Source organism: Argentina anserina, chromosome 5 (assembly GCF_933775445.1).
Source record: "Argentina anserina chromosome 5, drPotAnse1.1, whole genome shotgun sequence".
NCBI classification, from domain to species: domain Eukaryota; kingdom Viridiplantae; phylum Streptophyta; class Magnoliopsida; order Rosales; family Rosaceae; genus Argentina; species Argentina anserina.
In genome coordinates, this window is record NC_065876.1 from 15,007,780 (window position 1) to 15,029,026 (window position 21,247).

Genomic DNA, 21,247 nt, shown 5'->3' on the forward strand with positions numbered 1-21,247 from the left:
TCAAACTATGAATGATGGAATATAAACAGCTAGTTCATGAAGATACCATACATCATCAACAAATCAATACTTGTTTGTAGTCCGAATAGAAAACTTGGCATCCTCCTTGGAAAGTATGATACCATCCCAGAGAGAGCTCTGTTAAAAAAACATTAAATTTAAGCTAGACTCTAAAATTAATTAGGATATATTATAAAGGAAACAGAGTCAATAAGGGCGAAAGGATACAGGTAGGTATACACATCTTCTTATAAGTTAAAAGCACCTGTGGATCGCCATCCACGGCTTTCAGGATTCACTGCATTCTTTGGGGTCACATACTCAGCGGCTAGAAAAACAAAAACCTACCACAGATTGCAAGAGAACGAGAAAGGGATCAGCTTCAGATTTATTGACACAACTACGTGACATCAACGGAGTGCGTTGGCCTATTAGTGATTTCAACACTCAGTTACACTAGATACTTCAATATCAATGCAGCAAGGCACAAGATAATAGCGACAGCTTCATGAAATTAAATGAAACTAATTACTGTAGTCTTGTTTTCCTAGTTATGTGTATGGTAGTATCTATTACTTTTCATGATTATCATGGATTCAACAAACATTGTACCACCTATTTCTACTTGGAACATATGTATCAAACTAAGACAAAAAGAACAAGATCGAGCTAACATTGAGAACTACTTCTGTACCCAAGACGATTTGAATCAATGTGCCGTAGGTGCAAAAACGCATGTTCTCTTATATTTTCTAGATAGTGAGTGGACTCTTGTTTGTCTAGCCCTTAATAATTGCTATAACTCCTCAGACCATAATTATTACCGACTCCCTCATGGTGTGTTCTTAAGGACCCAACTTTGTAACCAATAATCTTAGAACAAACATTGAACAAAGTCGGTTACCATGAAATCCAGCTAATATAAACACAAAGTCAAATTACCAACCTGCTTTGTGTTCCATGTAAACAATGACTGCAAGTCTGCTGTTATTAGTTCATATTAAATTTGGCCGTCTTCCGTACGAACAATGTCAAATCTCAATAACTTCTACGACACCAAAGGACTCCAGACATCAACTTATTTCGTAACATTGACCTCTACTCAATACAATCTTATATCCACTTTCCTACTAGTCTGAATATAATTAATTGGCATAAATGCCGATTTACACCCTAAATTTGGCTGAAATTGTCAATTTGAACCCCGAACTTGTATTTGAGTCAATTTACCTCCTAAACTTGGTAAAAATTACCGATTTACACCCTGAATTTGCATTTGAGTCAATTTACCTCCTAAACTTGGTAAAAATTGCCGATTTGCACCCTATCCGTCAAATTTAATGTTTTCAATCCAATTTTAAGTCACATGTCATGCATTTAAGGGGTAGTATTGTCATTATATATTTATTCATATTGAATAATGAAATAAATTAATAAAATTACTTAAGAGGAACACTTGCTACAATGTTTATTTTTCGAAACATGTTATTGATTTATATATTAATTATTTTATATGATATTGTATGTTAAAAGATATTAGAAAAAATATAAATAAATACATTTAAAATTAAAAATAAATGTGTGTTCCGAGAGAATTACTATTCTACCATTGTGTGTGTTAGCCTTATTAGGTTTCATGTTAGAGATAGATTCGCATCTCTGTAATAGATTATGACTTCGAATCCTAATGATTGTGGTTATGTAATGCCCATATATTGGCCTCATTATCAATCAATAAACGGTTACGTTCTGTTCTATTATGTCGTTATTATTCTCGTTTTGTTCATCCTCCAACAATGTATACATATAAAAATATATTTATACATAACACACTATATTTGAATGGGTGGGTATATTGAATATATAATTCAAAGTAGGGTTAAGTATGTAGAAAAAAGATGTAAATAAATAATTTGATTAACAAAATAGTCCTCATTTTAAAGAATATTTTTATTTGTTTTAAAGAAAATTATAAATAAAAAATGACAACATTACCCCTCATGTGTATGACATGTGACGCAAAATTGGATAGAAACAGTTAAATTTAACAGATGAGGTGCAAATCGGCTATTTTTACCAAGTTTAGGAGGTAAATTGACTCAAATACAAGTTCGGGGTGTAAATCGGCAATTTTTACCAAGTTTAGGAGGTAAATTGACTCAAATGCAAGTTCGGGGTGCAAATTGACAATTTCAACCAAATTTGGGGTGCAAATCGACATTTATGCCTAATTAATTTTTCAGATCATCTGTGGAGAGATAATGTGTGGAGAAGTTAAACGAAACTGAAAACCAAATAGTTGAACATGTAGATTATGATGAGAAGATGGAATTTCATACCTTAAAAGCTAAATCCCTCCGAAACAACTTTCAGAGCTCATCTATCTCTGTAATCCAACACCACAGATAAAGCTCTCGCTCCTCTCTCATTCCATATCCAAAACTCTATAATATTATAGATATAAATTGAAAACCAAAGAATCGTTAGACTTACTTATTCGGTAATCGATTTTCCAGAGCCCAGATCGAATAAGCAACTGAGGGTTTCAACTGGTATATCATGACCTCGAGTCTCTTACATATATAGAAACCATCAAAAAGCACCAAACTTCCAACAGAAGTAAAGTATCAGCAATCAGGGCAAGAACCTAAACTTGACTCCAAAGCAAATATCAAACATACTGATGCAAATCCCAATCAACTTTCTCAAATTCACACACAAATACAAACAAAGAGGTGTCATAAACAAGAACAAGCATAGAGAATAGGTTACTAACCTTTGACGACATGAGAGAGAGAGAGAAGGCTGATTGCGGAGGAGAACGAAAGCGGTTCTACTTATCATGTGATAAATTTGCAGCCATCGAGATGCCAAGAGCAACAGCTGACAATCCTTTGTCAGTTAGCTCTCCCCTTAATCAAATTAAGCGGTTTTGGCAAATGTTGAGAACAAGTCGAGGCCTTTCGCGGTTCTGGTCTCAAGAACGAGAATCTCAAAACAAACGAGAATGCAGATACGTGTACAAATAAAAAATATGATTTATTGATAATCAAGCGCGGGGTTACAATCTTTGTGAAGTCATCTGATTCTATCTCCGTATGTAACTTGGCTCAAGGGTGACGTGCACTTGATCTTGAGAATTTGAGTTTGATTTGGATTTGGATTTGGATTTAATGAAGAACGATCGATTTGGCAGCTTGATGATTATTCGTGGACTTGAGTTTGGATTTGGATTTGATGAAGAACGATCAATTTGGCAGCTTGATGATTCTTCGTGGACTTGAGTTTGGATTTGGATTTGATGAAGAACGATCGATTTAGCAGCTTGATGATTCTTCGTGGACTTGAGTTTGGATTTGGATTTAATGAAAAACGATCGATTTGACAGCTTGATGATTCTTCGTGGACTTGGGATGGGAGACTCGTGGACTTGGGATAGGAGATTTCGGGATTTCTCGAGAGTGATCTTGCTCAAGTGATTTTCTCTCTTTTTCTCAAGTCTCATTCTCTTCATGTTGAATGAAGTATTTATAGTGTCAAGGTTTCTATTTTGTAGAATATTTTAATGACACTAAAATAATAAATTTATTTAATTGTATAATTAAATTAATATGTATTTTCCGATTAATTTAAAATTAGTTATTTCCATAACTAAATTAAAGAGAAAATAATTGACTTAATTATAACCTTAAAAGAATTTATTAATTTAATCAAATGTCCGATTACCATTTCGAATCGTCAATGACATTCAATTTTTCGATTTACGTCTGAATTACGTAGGTTCAATTACGATGTTCCATTTATGTACTGACACGAGTTTTATTTGGATCCGTACCAACTTTGTTGACTTATGGGCAACGTGTGCAATTTTATCGGGTCCTTTGTCGATTTAATTATTTAATGAAGATGATTTACTTCATTAAATTTCATGTGTCTACAAATGCCCATACTTCAAGTCGTGATGCAACCATGTCGTTGTCATGTGCCTAAAGCGCAGCTTGAAGTATGCACTTTTATTTGGAGAGTTTGTGGACTCATTAATTGGTCTTGCAATTCTTTTATGTGTTTACTTTGTGACATACACTTTGCCTCCAGTTTTGCATTTTCTAACGTGAGGTTACCCACTCATAACAAGACTTTTTCAGTGGACTCTTTATACTCCATAAATTCAGCATTTAAAACTTTGAACTTGCAATTGATGTCTATCATAATCATCTCCTGCTTGTTTGCTGGTCCATTTTAATTCTTACAATTTCAATGGCCAAAACATCTCTCTGTTTTTTTTCGTACACCATGATTAGACTCACGGACTTTTGTATTGCCACCCTCTTTACTAGCCTCCATCTCCACACTCATATCTGTTACCCCATTGTCGACCACCAATAGCAACACCAGTTTTTTTTTAAAAAGTATCTCACAAACCATCTTTTCATTAAAAATCTGTCAGTCGAGACTGGCATGTGTTTTGAGAATGTTTTAACATGGCCACATGTGGAGGCATCATGAAGTTGAGTTCCTTTTCTCTTTGATACAACACAGCAACCTCAATAATCCAGTAACATGATCACATGATGGAACCTCCTTAAGAACCGGAAACTAGGCTTGCTAGAATTACAATTCTTGGGACTCATCTCCACTATTTTTTCCCGGGACTTCACTGAGGTTCCACGCCAGTCAAGCTCAACTCTGCCAAAGTACTCAATCTCTATCCTCACAAGAGATCCCACGGTTCAATATCAATTAGCTACTTCGCTACAAGTTCCGCGAGCTTTGCATCACTGTGAGTATAGCAAGCACCTAGCAAGAAACAGCAAAGAAAAACAGAGTTACAAAGTCCCTAGCAGACCACTTATTGACCAATTTGGCCTCCACCCTCATACTCTTGGCCCTTCCTCTTCAACTCCTCGATACACTTCCCGAGAAGCTTCATGTCCTCCTCCTCCAGGGCAGCAAGGTCCTCACGAACCTCAGAGAACTCTACTTCCTCCATGCCCTCACCCACATACCAATGGACAAAAGCAAGCTTGGGGTACATCAAATCAAACTTGTGATCAATGCGGGAGAACACCTCAGCCACACTGGTGGAGTTGGAGATCATCAAGGCCATTCCTGAGTTTTGGTTGACTGCGTTTATGAGTCATCCCGTGCTTGGTGAACTGTGGACCGAAGACGATCAAAAGATTTTCAAGCATCTAACTTCCCTGGAAGTGGAGGATTGTAAAGACGTGAAATCTGATTATACTATTTCATCTTCTTCAGCTCCAATCCTTACTTTGAAGACACAAAGATCTCGAAGACCTTCACCTTCCTGGATTAAGGAATCAAAGTCACTGCTACATCAATAAAGTGGAAAGAAGGAATGGGCATAGCCAATGGAATTAATCATGAGAAGAAAGGGAACAAGAGACCTCCCTCTGAGGAAAGCTTCTTTAGCTGGTTTAGTGACAGCCAAGACAAAGAGATTATGGATGAGATTCATGATGAGATTGCAGAGGTCATTAAGGAGGACTTGTGGCTGAATCCTCTTACTTCAACCATGATGCTTATGATGATGAGGACGAAGTTGATAAAGCGGGAAAGGAGGAAAGATTGGAGCAGATTAATGGACGAGAAGAAAGAGGGAGGGAGAGAGAGAGAGAGAGAGAGAGAGAGAGAGAGAGAGAGAGATGGAAGTGGAGAATAATTGGGGAGGAGAGGTCAACCACAAACTGAAGAGAAAGGAGAAGCAACACATGGGAAGGTCTGCTCCGGCTAGGCTCGGCTCCGGCTCGTGATTGGCTCGGCTCGGCTTCGGTTTGGCTCGGCTCGTGATTGACTCAGCTCCGGTTCTCTCGGCTCGGCTCAGACTCGGCCCCCTCAGCTCCGACTTGGCTCTCTCGGCTCGGCTTGGTTCGGCTCGGGCATGTGATCCTTTTTTCTTTGGGTCATGGTCTGATTTTGAATTTTTTTTGTAGGATTTTGACAACAAATTTGAGAGTCGCGGTCGATCTAGCCATCTGACTATTTTCGGAACGGGTTGATTTTTGGGGGATTTGAAGAGCGTAAATGACTTAATCGCTTGAGTGCTTTCATTTCATAGACTTGACAACACTCAATAAAAGCGTTTTAGGCTTTACGCATCACATTCAGTATGGCGGCTTTCAAGAGTTTGAAGAACGTAAACGACCTAATCGCTTGACTGTTTTCATTTCATAGACTTGACAGGAGTCAACAAAAGCGTGTTAGGATTTACGCATCACATTCATCATGGCGGCTTTCAAGAGTTTGAAGAACGTAAACGACCTAATCGCTTGAGTGCTTTCATTTGATAGACTTGACAACACTCAATAAAAGTGTTTTAGGCTTTACGCATCACATTCAGCATGGCGGCTTTCAAGAGTTTCAAGAACGTAAATGACCTAATCGCTTGACTGCTTTCATTTCATAGACTTGACAGTAGTCAACAAAAGCGTGTTAGGCTTTACGCATCACATTTACCATGGCGGCTTTCAAGAGTTTGAAGAACGTAAACGGCCTAATCGCTTGAGTGCTTTCATTTCATAGACTTGACAGCACTCAATAAAAGCGTTTTAGGCTTTACGCATCACATTCACCATGGCGGCTTTCAAGAGTTTGAAGAACGTAAACGACTTAATCGCTTGACTTCTTTCATTTGTCAACAAAAGCGTGTTAGGCTTTACGCATCAAATTCACCATGGAGGCTTTCAAGAGTTTGAAGAATATAAACGACCTAATCGCTTGACTGCTTTCATTTCATAGACTTGACAGTAGTCAACAAAAGTGTGTTAGGCTTTACGCATCACATTCACCATGGTGGCTTTCAAGAGTTTGAAGAACGTAAACGACCTATCCTCGACGATGTTGAAGATGAGCAAAATGATGGCATCACCTTAACCGTATATCCCTCTCTTACCGGGTCATTCGCTTTTAAAGCTCCATTCTATGGAAGCTGAACTCATGTCACTCAAACACAATCTTAGGGACTGCATCCAAGTACTAAATTCATATGCAAATATCTGAAAATTATCTAAAAGTATGAGAAAGATGATTAGAACATAAAAATAGAAATACAAACTTCAATATTTATAAGAACATAGATTCGGCATAGTCTTAAAAACATATCCAATACAATCTAAAAATTCTAAAACAAATACAAAATCAATATTTCCACATAAACAACAACTTACAATCTTCATAGACAAAGAATTGTAGATTAACACAAATAGACGAAACCATGGAGATGAGTTGCGAGAATCACACGTTTTAGGAACCTTAGAAGTATGGCTGCAATAAGTGAAACTCGGTGGAGATGATGATGGTTTTGGGGTGGATGGCTTGGCTAATTTGTGAGGGAAGTTTGTGGTGGTGTTTTGGAAGAGTTTTGATTCTTAAATGCTAATGAGAAGTGATATTATTTGAGAAGTGAAGCCATGTATATATAGAGAAAATAGGGAGGGTAGGATTGGTTTGAACTTGCCTCTTTCTTCCTATTATAATGTCATGCTTTAATCTCTTAAATCATGTCATGCTTTATTCCCTAAATCATTCTATTTTTATTCCCTAAATCATGTCATGTTTTATTTCCTAAATCATGCAATGTTTTATTCCTTTAATGATCATCTTCTATTTAATTGTTGCATAACTTGGCTCTATCTCTTTTTCGTTAATTATCTCTTCAATTTAATTGTTGCATGACTTGTTGATGATAGGACTCACTGTGCATGGCTTCTTCTTGTTTTACTCTAGTATTATCTCTTAAATCCAATCTGAAAATAAGAAAATAAAATCATAAGTAAGAGATAATTAGTTTCGAAACCTAACAAGGATTCCTAGTGCAAGAAAGACTCTCAAAATACCGCCAATGCGATCAAAACGTAGAAAGATAAAAACTCCTAATCCAACTAGGTTTCGTAGTCCTACAAGGATTCCTACTCAAACTAGGACTCTAGACCAATTATGCGTTTTTAACTCATGTAAGCACAAAAATGCATCAAATACCGCCCAAGACTCTTACTACGACTCAATGACTCAATAGTACAACAATAAGGGTTAAGCAAAGTACAAATGGAGGTAAAAACATGTTAAGAACGTCGCATAAAGTGCTCCTATCAACTACCCCACACTTGGCTTTTCCTAGTCCCTTAGCAAAATAAAACTAAACAAGACACTATTGCCCCTAAATGATTGCCTCAGAATCTCAAAACACATAGCTTTCAAGTTTAAGTATTTGAATGTAAGCACATAAATTCCAAGTTTCATAAACATGATTCATAGTATGAATAAGTCAGATACGAGACAATAAGCATTTAACATATTTGGTCAATCTAATCCTCCTCACAATGCATATTCTCTTCTTTTCACTCAGATTTATGGTTATCATTCACACACAAGTATATGCAAGAGAAAGCATATTAAGGCATCAAATAACTTGCATATTTCAACAAATGAAAGCACTTTGTGAATAACAGAGGAAAACCTCATTTAACAACTAAGTGCACAAATAGACCAAAATCATATGCTCAACTCTTGTGATCACCTCCACAAACCAAGATTTGCTCATTTTAAGAATCATTATGATCATTAGATAAGGTAAATGTTTAGGCTTAGCTAAAGGCATGGAATATCAAGGAATCACAAAGGTAATCTTATAGACTTAGCAGAGTAAACATCATCTTTATGACACCACACATTATCAGGGGCCGAATATAACAAGGTGGGCACAATCATCATTCTAACCACAAAGTGAACATGAACAAAGGTTAAGTAAAAAAATTTAGACCTTCAATTATAACTCAACTCTTAATCACAAATGGAAGACAACATATAACATTTTTTCTTTTCTTGCCGAGTTCATCATTCATTTTTTTTCTTTTTCTTGTTTTTATTTTATTTTTCGGCAATGCTTGCTTAAAAGCTTGTTGATTCTTTTTTCAAATGTCTTCCACCCCACACTTATTTCATGCATCATCATAACATCATCTAAACAAGAATTTTGCGAAGTCTATAGGACAAGGTAGAGGTAACCATACTAAGCATGGAGATAACATAGGTGATGAAGAAAATGCTCAATGTAGGATCAAATGAGGTTCAACTAAGGGGTCTCAAACATGACGCATAAAAGGATACATGACTATTTGGCTAAAGTGGTGATATTCCTATAAATGATCCATAAATCATTTTCAAAATCAGAGCATTTTATGACTTAAAAGTTTCAACAATTACAAAAGTGAATTCTAGTATATTCTAGCGTTCATTAAAAGGTATGGCACATAGTTATTGAATATGCAAAGAATAGTGAAGTTTATGAACAACCACGAAATTTCATATTACATCTCATGAAAAAAGTACATATAAGCTCAAATACTCACAGGTTGTTATGGACTTTAAACTAACCAAAACATGTATGTCATAATTAATCAATCCAAATCTCACATGTTCATACCAAATCCACATCATCAATGAAACTTACAATTTAATTCGTATGAAATGCAAAACCATCATCTATGCATTTAGAGACATAATCATCATAGACTTTAGGGGCATCCTAAGATTCAATAAAGCAATACGATTTTTTTTATTCATTTTTCGGATTTTTTTATATCATGACACAAACAATAAATAAAAGCAAAAACAAACAATCAATGATCTTGCAACCCTACCCAATACTTAGAAAATTACATTGTCCTCAATGTAAGCTCAATAGTAAGAATGTAATTCACAAGCATAGAATAAGATCACATATCAACACATATACAATTCAACCATAAGAGTGAAGGGATTAGAAAATTCAAACTCTCGTAGACGACTTCTCTACAGATACGGTTGAAATGAGTTGTCTCGCATGTAGCGCTTGAGTTTTATAGTCTCTTAGCCTAGACTCTCTCATGTTCATTCTCCGTTAGGCGCATCTCTCACAATTGTCTCTTCATATGTGTGCTCCTCAAATGGCTCATAGTAGGACTTAAGTCGATGCCCATTCACCTTAAATGTCTTCCCTGTTGTATCACTTTAAATATCAACTGCACCATGAACAAACACGTTAGTAACAACAAATGGGCCAACACATTGCGAACGAAGTTTTTATGGAAATAACATAAGCATCGAATGGAATAACAAAACTTTAAAATTAATTGATAGATTAATTGGCTTTAGATGTAATGTGAGCTTATGAGATTGAATTGTTGTTGAAATAAAGAAGACACTTGTTGGGTTTTGAAATATGTTCTGAGCTGAATGTTGTTTCTTCTGGGATTAGAATTTCTGGGATCCATTTTAGGTTTTGAAGAATGCATGTTAAACTGTGAATTTGATTTGGTATGCTTATGCGTATGATAACATTTATACTTTTCTTCAGTGGTTGGCATATGAGTTTTTCATTAATCAGTGGTGAGACTGTGATTTGCTTTTGTGTTTCTTGTTTATTGGGTGTATAACTGTGTACTGGTGTTTTGTTAATAGAAGAGTACTTTTCAGATAAAAAATATAGATCTGGCTAGTAAAAGAGTTAGTACCAAAGCAGGGACAAGGAAAGTTGGTTTCAAGGACGGAATAGCTCTTGAAGCTCAGGTTAGCTGATCAGTTTTTTCTTTCATTGAGGAATTTAGTAAAATAATGATGTTGGACGTTGGTCACTGAAAATTACGTGGCTTTCTTTCAATTATAAGGCTGATTAAAATATACTCATCTAGGAAATGTAAGATTCAATGCAATCAAAAAATTTGTTGAATCATATTATATTTGTATTACATAATTTTTCCAGTTTGTTGTATTATCACACGCTAGAAAAGAAAAAGGCATGAACATATCAACGTATTGATTCATTTTTCACATTATCTCTTTGCAACTTTTAGAGCTATCAGGAATCATTGAAGCAGAGAATGGTGAGTTTTTTTTCTCTTATTTAAAACACACGTATATGTGTCTATATGTGTGTGTGTGTGTGTGTGTGTGTGCCACTTGAAATTCTGCTCGTGTCATTTTTGAATTCATCTGTTGGATACTCTGATTAAATTCTAATTTTGTAAACTTTGTAGATGTTCTCTTCCCTCTTTCATTCATGGGAAATGGTAACTTGAGATATCAGTGTACTTTTTGCAATAAGAAATTTAATCTATTCTTTTCCTCTGTAGGGAGACTCTTCGTAGCTGATACAAACAACTGTCTAATCTGATATATTCATTTGAGCAAGAAAGAACTTGAACTTCTTACTTTGGAGCTAGAAGGGATTCAGCCTCCCACATCAAAATCCAAGTCTTTGAAACTTCTTGGAAGGCGCTCATCAACTGACACACTGACTATTACAGTTGATGGTGGTTCATCCAATGAGGCCAACCTTTTTATTAAAATATCATTACATGAAGAGTATCATTTTTCAAAGGTCATTTTCACTCTCCTCATTCAAACCATACAAGCTTACTGATTAAAATTTAGTGTACTGGCCTCTGGTATTTTGGCTACTGTACTTGGCTCTCTTCAGCATTTTTCAGGTGTCATGTATTAATTTTAAATGCAGGAAACTCATAGTAAGTTTAGTGTTGAGACTGAACCTGAAACTGCAGTTCTTGGTGATCCCTCAGAGGGATATCTTAGTGCAGAAGAATCATCAGTACTTCATTTTACGAGACCCTCTCCCTCAGATTCTATGGGGAGAATTAGTTGCAAGGTATTGGTTATCTTTCCCTACAAACTAATCAGCTATGCCAAAATGAAATTGAATTCTTGTGGTCTTTCTTTGTACCACTCTACTTTTTAACCACATGCTTTTGTTGCTCTCTTTTGTCTAGTCAGATATAAGATTGAAAACAATGATTAGCCTCTCTCAGTTTGCTAATCAATTTAGATGTGGTTTGTGGTCATTTTAGGAGCTGTACCAATTATATAGTGAACTTATGACCAAAATCAAGGCGCTCATTTCGTTCTTCCTTTAGTTTGAATTCACTTGGATTAGTTCTTTACTTCTTTATAGAAACCTGATCACTGTAAAGAAGTAAATTCCAGATGACAAAGTTTTAGGTAGTGTACTCCCTACTGGACTGTCAATCCATGTAATTCATCTAGTTTATATTTTGATAATGAGTTCATTGGCAATCTTTTGCTTCACTGTTGTATGAGGATTGGTCTGGATATTTTCATGATCTCCTTATTTAAATTGAGAGTAGAACAAAATCATAATGAGCTGAAGAATAGGTGAATCTTGTGGGAGAGCATGAGCCCAGATATTACAGTAGATATATGTATTATGAGATCACAGACTCACAATATTTTTTTCAAAGTACTCATCTGGATGGGTTGTATGCCCATATTTCACTTAATTAGCAATATCCCCTGACCTCCTACCAGTGACTTTCCTGAATTGTGTTTTGCCAAGGTAAAATGATTTTACAGATTTTCAAGGTTCCGTAGATTTGTATCTTTTGTAGTACTGCTTTCATTTTATTAGCTTTATATTTTGTAGTTTGGATTAGTTTTGTGTGTTGTTGTTGTTTGGATTAGTTTTATATTTCGAGGATTAGTTCTGTATAGCTTCAATTCACTTTTATTAGTTTTATATTTTGTAGACTGCTTGGACTAAAGTTGAACGACAGTATAAGAAGCAAACTCTTAAGGAGATCATCTTGATGTGGATGTTCATGTAATTGATTGACCTAATGATCAATGTACAAATTTTTGTATTTCTTTTGTATTGTCATAGGAAAATATCTTGTGTATACAAATAGTTCAGTTGATTGGATTGGATTCGTGAATCTAAAATAGTGATAATTTTAATAGTTACTTGATGTCAATGAAAAATGTAAGTTGTTATTAAGGTTACTATATGAGAACAAAATTTATTTATTAATGTTAGTTGATACCATTTTTTCTGTTAAATTATTGATAAAAGAATTTTATGTTGTATTAGCACAAGACATGAAATTTTTTCTTAAAAAATAAAATAAAAAAGTCATAAATTATTCATGTCTAAATTGGTTATTGTACAAACAAAAGCAAAAGTCAAGTTTGATGTACCAAACACATTGTCACGACTTATGCCATAAACAACTACTTATAAAAGCAAGTTTACCAAACACTCACATACTTTACTTATCAGCCATTTCTTGTCATAAATAATTATAAGCCAACTTTTCTAATAAGCTCAGTTATACTAAACACAGCTTATGATCCATCCACATTAAGGTGACAATGTATGGAGACAGTCATATTAATGCGTCCACCTTATATGGTTTATCACTAATTATAAATTCTGGATTTTTTTAAATGAACTGTGCAATTAATTGTCTACGATGTATCAATGGCGCTAGGAATTGAGAATATCACGATATTTTGGAGGTTGTCATATATACTGGAATGCATTAATGTGTTTACCTCTTTAGTAAATTGCATTTTGTATTTACATGTATGGAAATCTACTGAAGTGAATTCCACAAATAGTTTTTTGGATGCCTATCTATACCTTGACTCTTGATGCTCATTTACACAATTTGCATGCAAAGTACCCTCTTGAGTTGGAGATGATTTCAGGTCGGTCTATGATTTATCAAAAACTATGAAGAGAGTTAGCATCTCAAGTTAGATTTTTGGTAAATCACAGATTCGATTAGAATTTGCTTTCACAGAGGTGGTTATGTCAAAACTACTTAGCCTTGAGAAAGAAATCTAATTGGTTAGTGCTTTACCTGGCCGGGAAGTAGAGGGCTTTTGCATTAGTTACTTCCATGGTATATCACTACACCAATTAGAATTCATTATCAAAAACATATACGTTCATATAAAGCTCATACCATGAACGGGAACCCCTTACCCTCTTTTGATGCATCTGGCCCCGACATGACTAAGTTTTCAACCAAAAAGTCCAGTGACCATGCCCAAAATTACTGGCAGGAGTAAACTCTCTGATGTTGTCTAGCAATCTGTATTATAAGAGTTCCATAAACTATCTCAGAATGAGTACATATACACGTAATACTGAATTACTGACATCCATCTTAATACACAAGCTATTGCCGGATCATTGCTCTTCTCCTAGATCCTCTGTATATCTCTTAGTTTGTGATGGGACACGAATGAAGAGGATAGTGTTATAGCAGGGATCAATGAATGTAACTCACATATCAGAATAGCGCAGTTATGGGCTTATGGCAGTTCCTTTCATCAAGGAAAATATCCTCATATAATATATAACATCCTCGTATAATCTGATGTATTACTCTGAAATAAATCCAATTACCATACATGTTTGACAGTCTCGTTCACACGGTCAGTAGCTGACCATAGAACATCCAATGGTAGTTGAGCATGAGTTCTATGATCAGTTACTGACCATGTGAATGAGATTGACATGTTTGAATATAAATTCAAAAACAGATTGCATTAATCAAGTTATTTTCAATTACAAGCTTTATTTAATTCACCGATGTTATATATTAAATTCTAAAACTTGTTACATGATTAAGTTGATATAAAATGCTGATGTCTAGTTCAATAAAGTCTTATATCTAAGAAACTGCTGCTGGTGACACTTCTGTTGGCTTCATTTCTAAAACTCGCACACAATCACAAATTCATAATCGATAATAGAAGGGTAAAATATGAGTCAAAGCAGTCGAAATTCAAATAGCAACCTTTTGTTGAATGCTCACCTGTGTAAACCACCTTAAGAGTTACAGTGCCTACAAATACTCTCTTTTGGAAACTAGCCTTAATTCTCCTCCCAACCTAGTATTACTAAAACAAAAGGTCGGATTTAAAATAGAACTTCTGTCTAAACCAGAGAAATTAATACAACATAGAGACTGAATAAGATGGGAGAATGAAGAAAAAAAATAACGTAGAAGTGTAGAATTTCCCCATTACACCGGAAATAATTATAATTTCCCCCTGCAAAATCAATTCCAACCCCTCGAATAAACAACCACATTGATTTTAATTTCTAGAATCTTTGGTTCAAAGACCACGGAAATGTGGTGGAACCCAAAATTTGGTTTATCAATCTGTAAGTAATGATGGAATCAAAGACGTCGATTCATGAGATATCAAAAGAAGCCAAATATACATCAGGTTTTAGTGATCTACATTCTAAACAACAACCCAGCAATGACTCATATGCAAGCAACCATTTGTGAAAACAAGCGTGAGTACCAAGTTCGATACACTAAAACAGCCACTATAGCAACCATATGATACCAACTATCACCAAGTTCAATGGATCAGAAGCACCAAATATGCAATATATGCTCCTTCTAAAGTTCTAAACTTCGATCTAATGTGTTCTGAAAACACAACAAGCTACATGCACTTCATGGATGGAGGAACAATATCACACTTTAAAATATATCATAAAAAGCAAAATGAAAACAAAGGTAAAAACAAGAAAAGAGAGGAAATTTTGAACTGAACACTAGTTAATTACATTGTTTTCACTTAAACAAAAGAACAAAACCTGATTGTGAACCAGTGAGATCATCTACACCCAAAAGAGCAGAGCTTCTATACAGATCAAACCATGTAACTGAAGTCAGAATCCCTAGCGAGCCAACGAGGTCTTCCACCTCCTTGCCAAGCCATCATATTTATGTTTTGCACCTCTCCCATCCTTATAGTAGACCGTCTTCAAGCTCGCCATAGTCGATTCATAAATGCTAATCCTCCTATCCAGCATATCATCAGCACTCCTCTTCAACTCCGACAACCTATCTAACTTACAAAGACCCAAAAGCAAAGCATTGGCAGCAACATCAAGCGGCTCCACACGGTTTTCGACCATAAAGTTCCAAATCTCGACCCCCATTTCAGGGTCATCCCCATCGAAAAACATGGTGATAGCCGCAGCGAAATTAAAATGCGTAGGTGGACACTCATTCTTCACCATCTCCACAAAGAACTTCCCTGCCTCGCGGACCCTATTGTTCTTAATCAAACACTTGAATATAACATTGTAACTAACAGAATCAGGGAAAGCACCATTGAACACCATCTCATCAAGCAGCCCAAAAGCGCGATCCACCTCATTACAATCGCACATTAATCCGATCATCGCATTGTACATTGCCAAATTAGGCATCAAGCCATTACCAACCATAATATCCCAAACCAACACACCATTCTTGGCACTCCTTTTCTTCACAAGTGTATCAACAAGTTTGGAGAAGAAGCTCAAACTTGGGGAGCAGCCATTCCTGTTCATCACTCCCAAGAACTTGACAGCCTCCTCCACCTCCTCGGCCCTCAGCAGCGTCGACAAGAAGGCGTCGTAAGCCGACGTGTAGGCCTTGCTCCACCCAACTCTCACCACCATCTCACCAAACACCGTCTTCGCCTTGGCCGAGTTTCCCTCCTTCTCCAAACCTTTCAACAAAATGCCGAACGAGTCCCCGTCGGGGCCGAACTCCTCGCTCGCCTTCATCGTCTCCAGAAACTCCACCGCCCTCGAAACTCCGCCGTCGTGGCCGCCGCACAAGGCGGCGAGGAGAGAGTTCGCGGCGGCGACGCGGGGAGGGACGCCGTACTTGGGCATGACCTGGAAGGTCATGACGGCGTCGGTGAACTGGCCGGCGGCGGAGTAGTTGGAGAAGGCGGAGGAGAAGGTGGCGGGGGAGAGGGTGGATTGGTCGCGCATGGAGCGGATGGCGTCCCACATGGAATCGAAGAGGCGGTTGCGGCCGAGGAGGTCGACGATGAGGTTCCAGGCGGCGGGGGAGCGGTGGTGGGCGGCGGAGGCCCACTGGAAGAACTTGACGGCGGAGAAGGGGTAGTGGTAGGAGAGGTTGAGGACTTCGATGACGACGTCGAGAGTGGGGACGATTCCGGTGGAAGCGAGGGCGGGGCAGATTTGGTGGGGGGATTGACGGAAGAGAATATCGCAGATGATTCTGGCCGTCGGTGTGGTGGATTCCGGCAAGGTGGTGAGGTGAGTTGAGTTCTCCTCCATCTTCAACTCGATCAGTTCTGTTTTCTGTGTGCTATTTTTTCAGTAAAAAATAAAATTTATGTAGTCATATGTTGGGAATAGAGGTGGCTGAAAAGCCCGAATCCGGCACAGGTCCGGCTCATTAAAAGTCGGCCCGGCATAACTTGAGTCAGTTATATTGCCTACGTATTTTTTATGGAATTAAACCGACCATAGTTCATTGATTTTGATTTTTGGTTTTAGACTCGATAGATATATGTAGAACTTGAATCTATTAAACGTATTTCTTTGAACACCCAATTTAGTAGAGTGTATCGGATTTTGCAACGGACCTCGGTATTTAGTGGAGATTTGCAGTGTGGGCTTGGTTCCATTTGATTCATAGGAGGCGCAATTCAATTTCAGATTGGAGAAGAAAGGAACTTGCTCATGTACTTTCCTGATGTCTGCTTGTCACTTTCTCATGCATCTACAACGTTATGTTGAGACTGATAAAGTGATATGTGGTTTACATCTAAAACCTATTGGCAATAGATGAAGTGGCCCAAATCTTTATAAATTCGCATGCTAGGTCCAAATTCTCAATGTGAGATGTATACTCTCAACACGCCCCCACAAGTATGGCGAATTTTCAAGTCATACACGTGGACACCATTTTGAGTGACGCGGAGTTGTGTGGTCATTTGGGCTTCAAATATGGATGTGGGTAACCCGGTCTGATACCATGATAAAGTGATTTTGATATACATCTAAAACTAATTGGCAATTGATGGAGTGACTCAAATTCTTATAAATCCACATATTAGGTCCGAATTATCAATTACTTTGCTTGATTATGTTGGCTTTTGTCTGATGATCAATTTGAGATGGTGGTGCAATGTCGTGAGAGGTAATTGGTTAGAATTATTTTCAGAAAATTCGACATCATAACAACATTTCCGCACATATTAGCATTGAAACTAGGTCGTTCATGAACGGCCTTTTGTTCTAATGGTATTACAACAGCTAAAATTGCAATAAGATTTTAGTCGTTTATGAACGGCCGTATTGTCTATTGCTTTGGACTAAGGATCTTGCATGAGGTTGTTCATGAACAACCTCATCCTTGACTTGTCTGTAGCAAACTCAATCGATGAACCTGTGCGTCAAGTATTTGAGCACTTGAGAGCAGCAAATGTATGGTGACTCAGGCCGTCAACAAGTATTAACAAATCACCAAGGGACCTATTAGAGGGCTGGTACATGCATGGTGTATAAGGATTAAATAAAGAGGCTTGTATCACAGGATAGGCAGACGTATATACCTGTAGCCATTTTTCTTCCTCCTAGGATGTGTTTTCTCTTTGGCTTTGTATACTTTTTGTTCTGGACGTTTTGATGTTTCCGCCTCTCTCTCCTCTACGTCCTCCCCCTTGTTTTGTGTCGACAACCAAGTCAGGATGAGACGGGATTTATTGGATGAAAGGATTACTCCAACTTGAATTTCAAATCAATTAAATCGATTTGACCATGTATACCACGTCCTTTGTTGCAACTGACTTTCTTTTGAATTGGCCACGGCAACTTGGTCTAGATCTTATCATGTTGAAATAGTCCAACTCATTAATCTACAACGGTTTCTCTTTTCCAATTTACCATCCATATATTTGGATCACTTTGATCTTTGGATATGAGAGGGTAAATATTCAGTTTAGCCATTTTCACTCCATTTCGAATGACAAGCCTGTGCCTTGCTTATTATTCGGCTGAAGATAAGACAATTAACTTTGCTTTTCATTTCAACATTGACTCACAATAAACTCGTTATAGCATAATAATTATTTTATTTAATAAAAAAAAATTGTGATATTAAACGGTCAATTTTCAACTTAATCGTGTTTTAAATGAACGAATTCACATATTGATAACTCTCCGAGTTAAGAAGTATGCACAATATCTGGAAGTCAAGGGAAAATCACTAATAAACGTATCTGACAAAATGTGGGTATGAGGATGATATCAGTTTTTACTCTCAAAAGATGGTTTTCGCATGACAAATGTTAATCAGTTTTTGGGATGGGATTCCAATATTGGATCTGACTGATGTTCGATTTTCAACAATAAACAAGCCATTGAAACCTTGATTGGCTCTATTTATTTTTTATATATCAAAGTTCTTTAAATATATATAACTTGCCTAGAAAGCATGTTTTTGTTCAACAAATTAAATATCTGAGTCGAATAATATGGAAACTATAGTTTTCTTGAGTTTCGATGATCATATAACTTTGGAAAAGTTTTTCCCTATGACTATTATCCCCAATAAATCCCTTCTGAACCTTCTCTAATTTTAGAAAGATCGCTTTTGTCCCTCCTAAAATCTGTTTAATTAATAATACTCTAATTCCACGCATTATTTTCTAATTGTTTGTATTGAATTTAATTGGATATCATTGAACAGTCATTAACAAATCAGTCGATTCAAACCATTTCATGATATCAATTCTTAAGGGTGTATTCAATTGAGATTTTAAATAAGTTTGACGGAAGGTGGCGCAAAGGAGGTTCGAGGGCTGTTAAGGAAGGCGCCAAGGACCGAAAGCTTCCCTTCAAACACCACACGCATAGTCCCTAGAGTTGATTGATTATATGGTTTGTTTTAATTTTATATGGAGTTAACTAGATTTTAATAGATTAAATTGTCCGTATTTTTTTAGATTTTATAAATCTACATATATTGTTGAAACGGTAATAATAAAAGAAAATTTTGATAAATAATTACAACTTGAAACAAAATGCTCTCCTACAATTAATGGCATAGGTCACGAGTATCAAATCAAAGAGATGACTATTAGGAATTGGATGAACCTCTTCAAGTCTTCGTGATGGCATCACAATATCGACTGACCGTACCATCCGCATTGTAGACCAAATCCATTCAAGCTGGCATTGTTTGCATACTGGTCAATATGATTCAATTTGCTTAATTGCCTTCCAACTTGGTTGTGAGGAATTCTTTCACTACTGGTAAATATCGGAGCAGCAGACATGGGATTGTGAGGAGTTATAGTTGCATAATAGAGGCTGATATTGCCAATTTGCCATCATTGCAATTGCAATGGTACCATGAACCATAGGTGAAGATGACATCTTAAGATAATGATTCATGAACACGTACTCTTTCAATAATTGGGTCCTGTGTAGTTTACTTATGGTGTCATGACTCATGACTATCATCAGTATTCTTTGGGCTCTATTTGAATATGAACTCATCAATACTGCTAAATAATTTATTTGACATCAATATTTGTTTCACGATATATAGACCAAGCACGAAGGATTAAACTCAAATCCAATTACATTACATCAGTCGGCAGTCGGCACTTGCATATATACAAGAATCAGAACATAACTAAAAAATGAAAATAACACAACAAACAAACAAATGAAAGAGAAGAGCTCTCTGCTCATCTCTCCATATCCTACACAGACAACACAGACAACACAAAACAAACCCTAAGCACAAACTCAACCTTCCTTTAGTTTCAAAAATCCCCAAAATTTCCACAACGGAGTTGATAAATCTAGCCACCGTCGTCATCTTATTGGCAGATTTGGTATTGATTCGAGACTTGAATTTCGCGTCGACCGCTACAGCATAGTAAGCTTGTTCCCTTCCGACGAAGATCGTTTTCTCTTGGTCTATATAGCGGCCGGGGTCATCGGGTTGGTCGTGCAGCAGTCGTCGTTGTATTCATAGTCGGACAACGGATTCTACGATCTTCGATTGTGGTTGGTTTTGTTGGTGCGATTGGGAAAACAAGCATCGTCTCTTGTTTGATCTTTTCAGTTTTTACATACCATAATGTTGAAATCTTGCGGGATGCGGCTAGATTTCCAAATGGGTTTTCTATTTATACCTAGCCTCTCAAAATCCTCCCCAATCAACCATTAATGAAATCAATGTGAATCTATACGGTTTTGAATACCATCATATTTTAATGGACATTTTAATATCTTATTTGAATATCGTAAAATTTATAATGATTTTTTTTAATTTTTATTAAATACCTGTAGACTTTTTAAGAGTCTAAATAAATCCAACAAATTATTAATTGAATACACTTCCCTTGGATTCTTGAAACACCACAAGTGTAAAGTGTAAACGCCAAGTGCATTTCATCCTTTAAAAAAAAAGTGTAGATTCATTTTCCTATCACTGTCTTGCAATCAAGGGCTATATAACTATATTGTTCTTTTTCTTTAATTTAATGTCCACAGTGATGAGGTGTCATGGTGACTAATACAGTGACAGAAATCCTCTCATTTTCCAATTACGTATTTATTTTTGCCAACTACAGAGTA

The 21,247-nt window shown here is 36.6% G+C and overlaps 1 protein-coding gene and 1 pseudogene across 1 annotated transcript; both read right to left on the reverse strand.

Annotated features, from left to right (window-relative positions):
* Positions 1–988, reverse strand: LOC126795585 (signal peptidase complex subunit 3A-like; annotated as a pseudogene).
* Positions 989–15,300: 14,312 nt separating this feature from the next.
* On the reverse strand, positions 15,301–16,938 carry LOC126794678 (pentatricopeptide repeat-containing protein At1g77360, mitochondrial-like). The gene has a single exon (XM_050521445.1). The coding sequence runs from the start codon at positions 16,922–16,924 to the stop codon at positions 15,521–15,523; it is 1,404 nt and encodes a 467-aa protein (XP_050377402.1). The 5' UTR covers positions 16,925–16,938; the 3' UTR covers positions 15,301–15,520.
* Between the last annotated feature and the right edge of the window lie 4,309 nt (positions 16,939–21,247).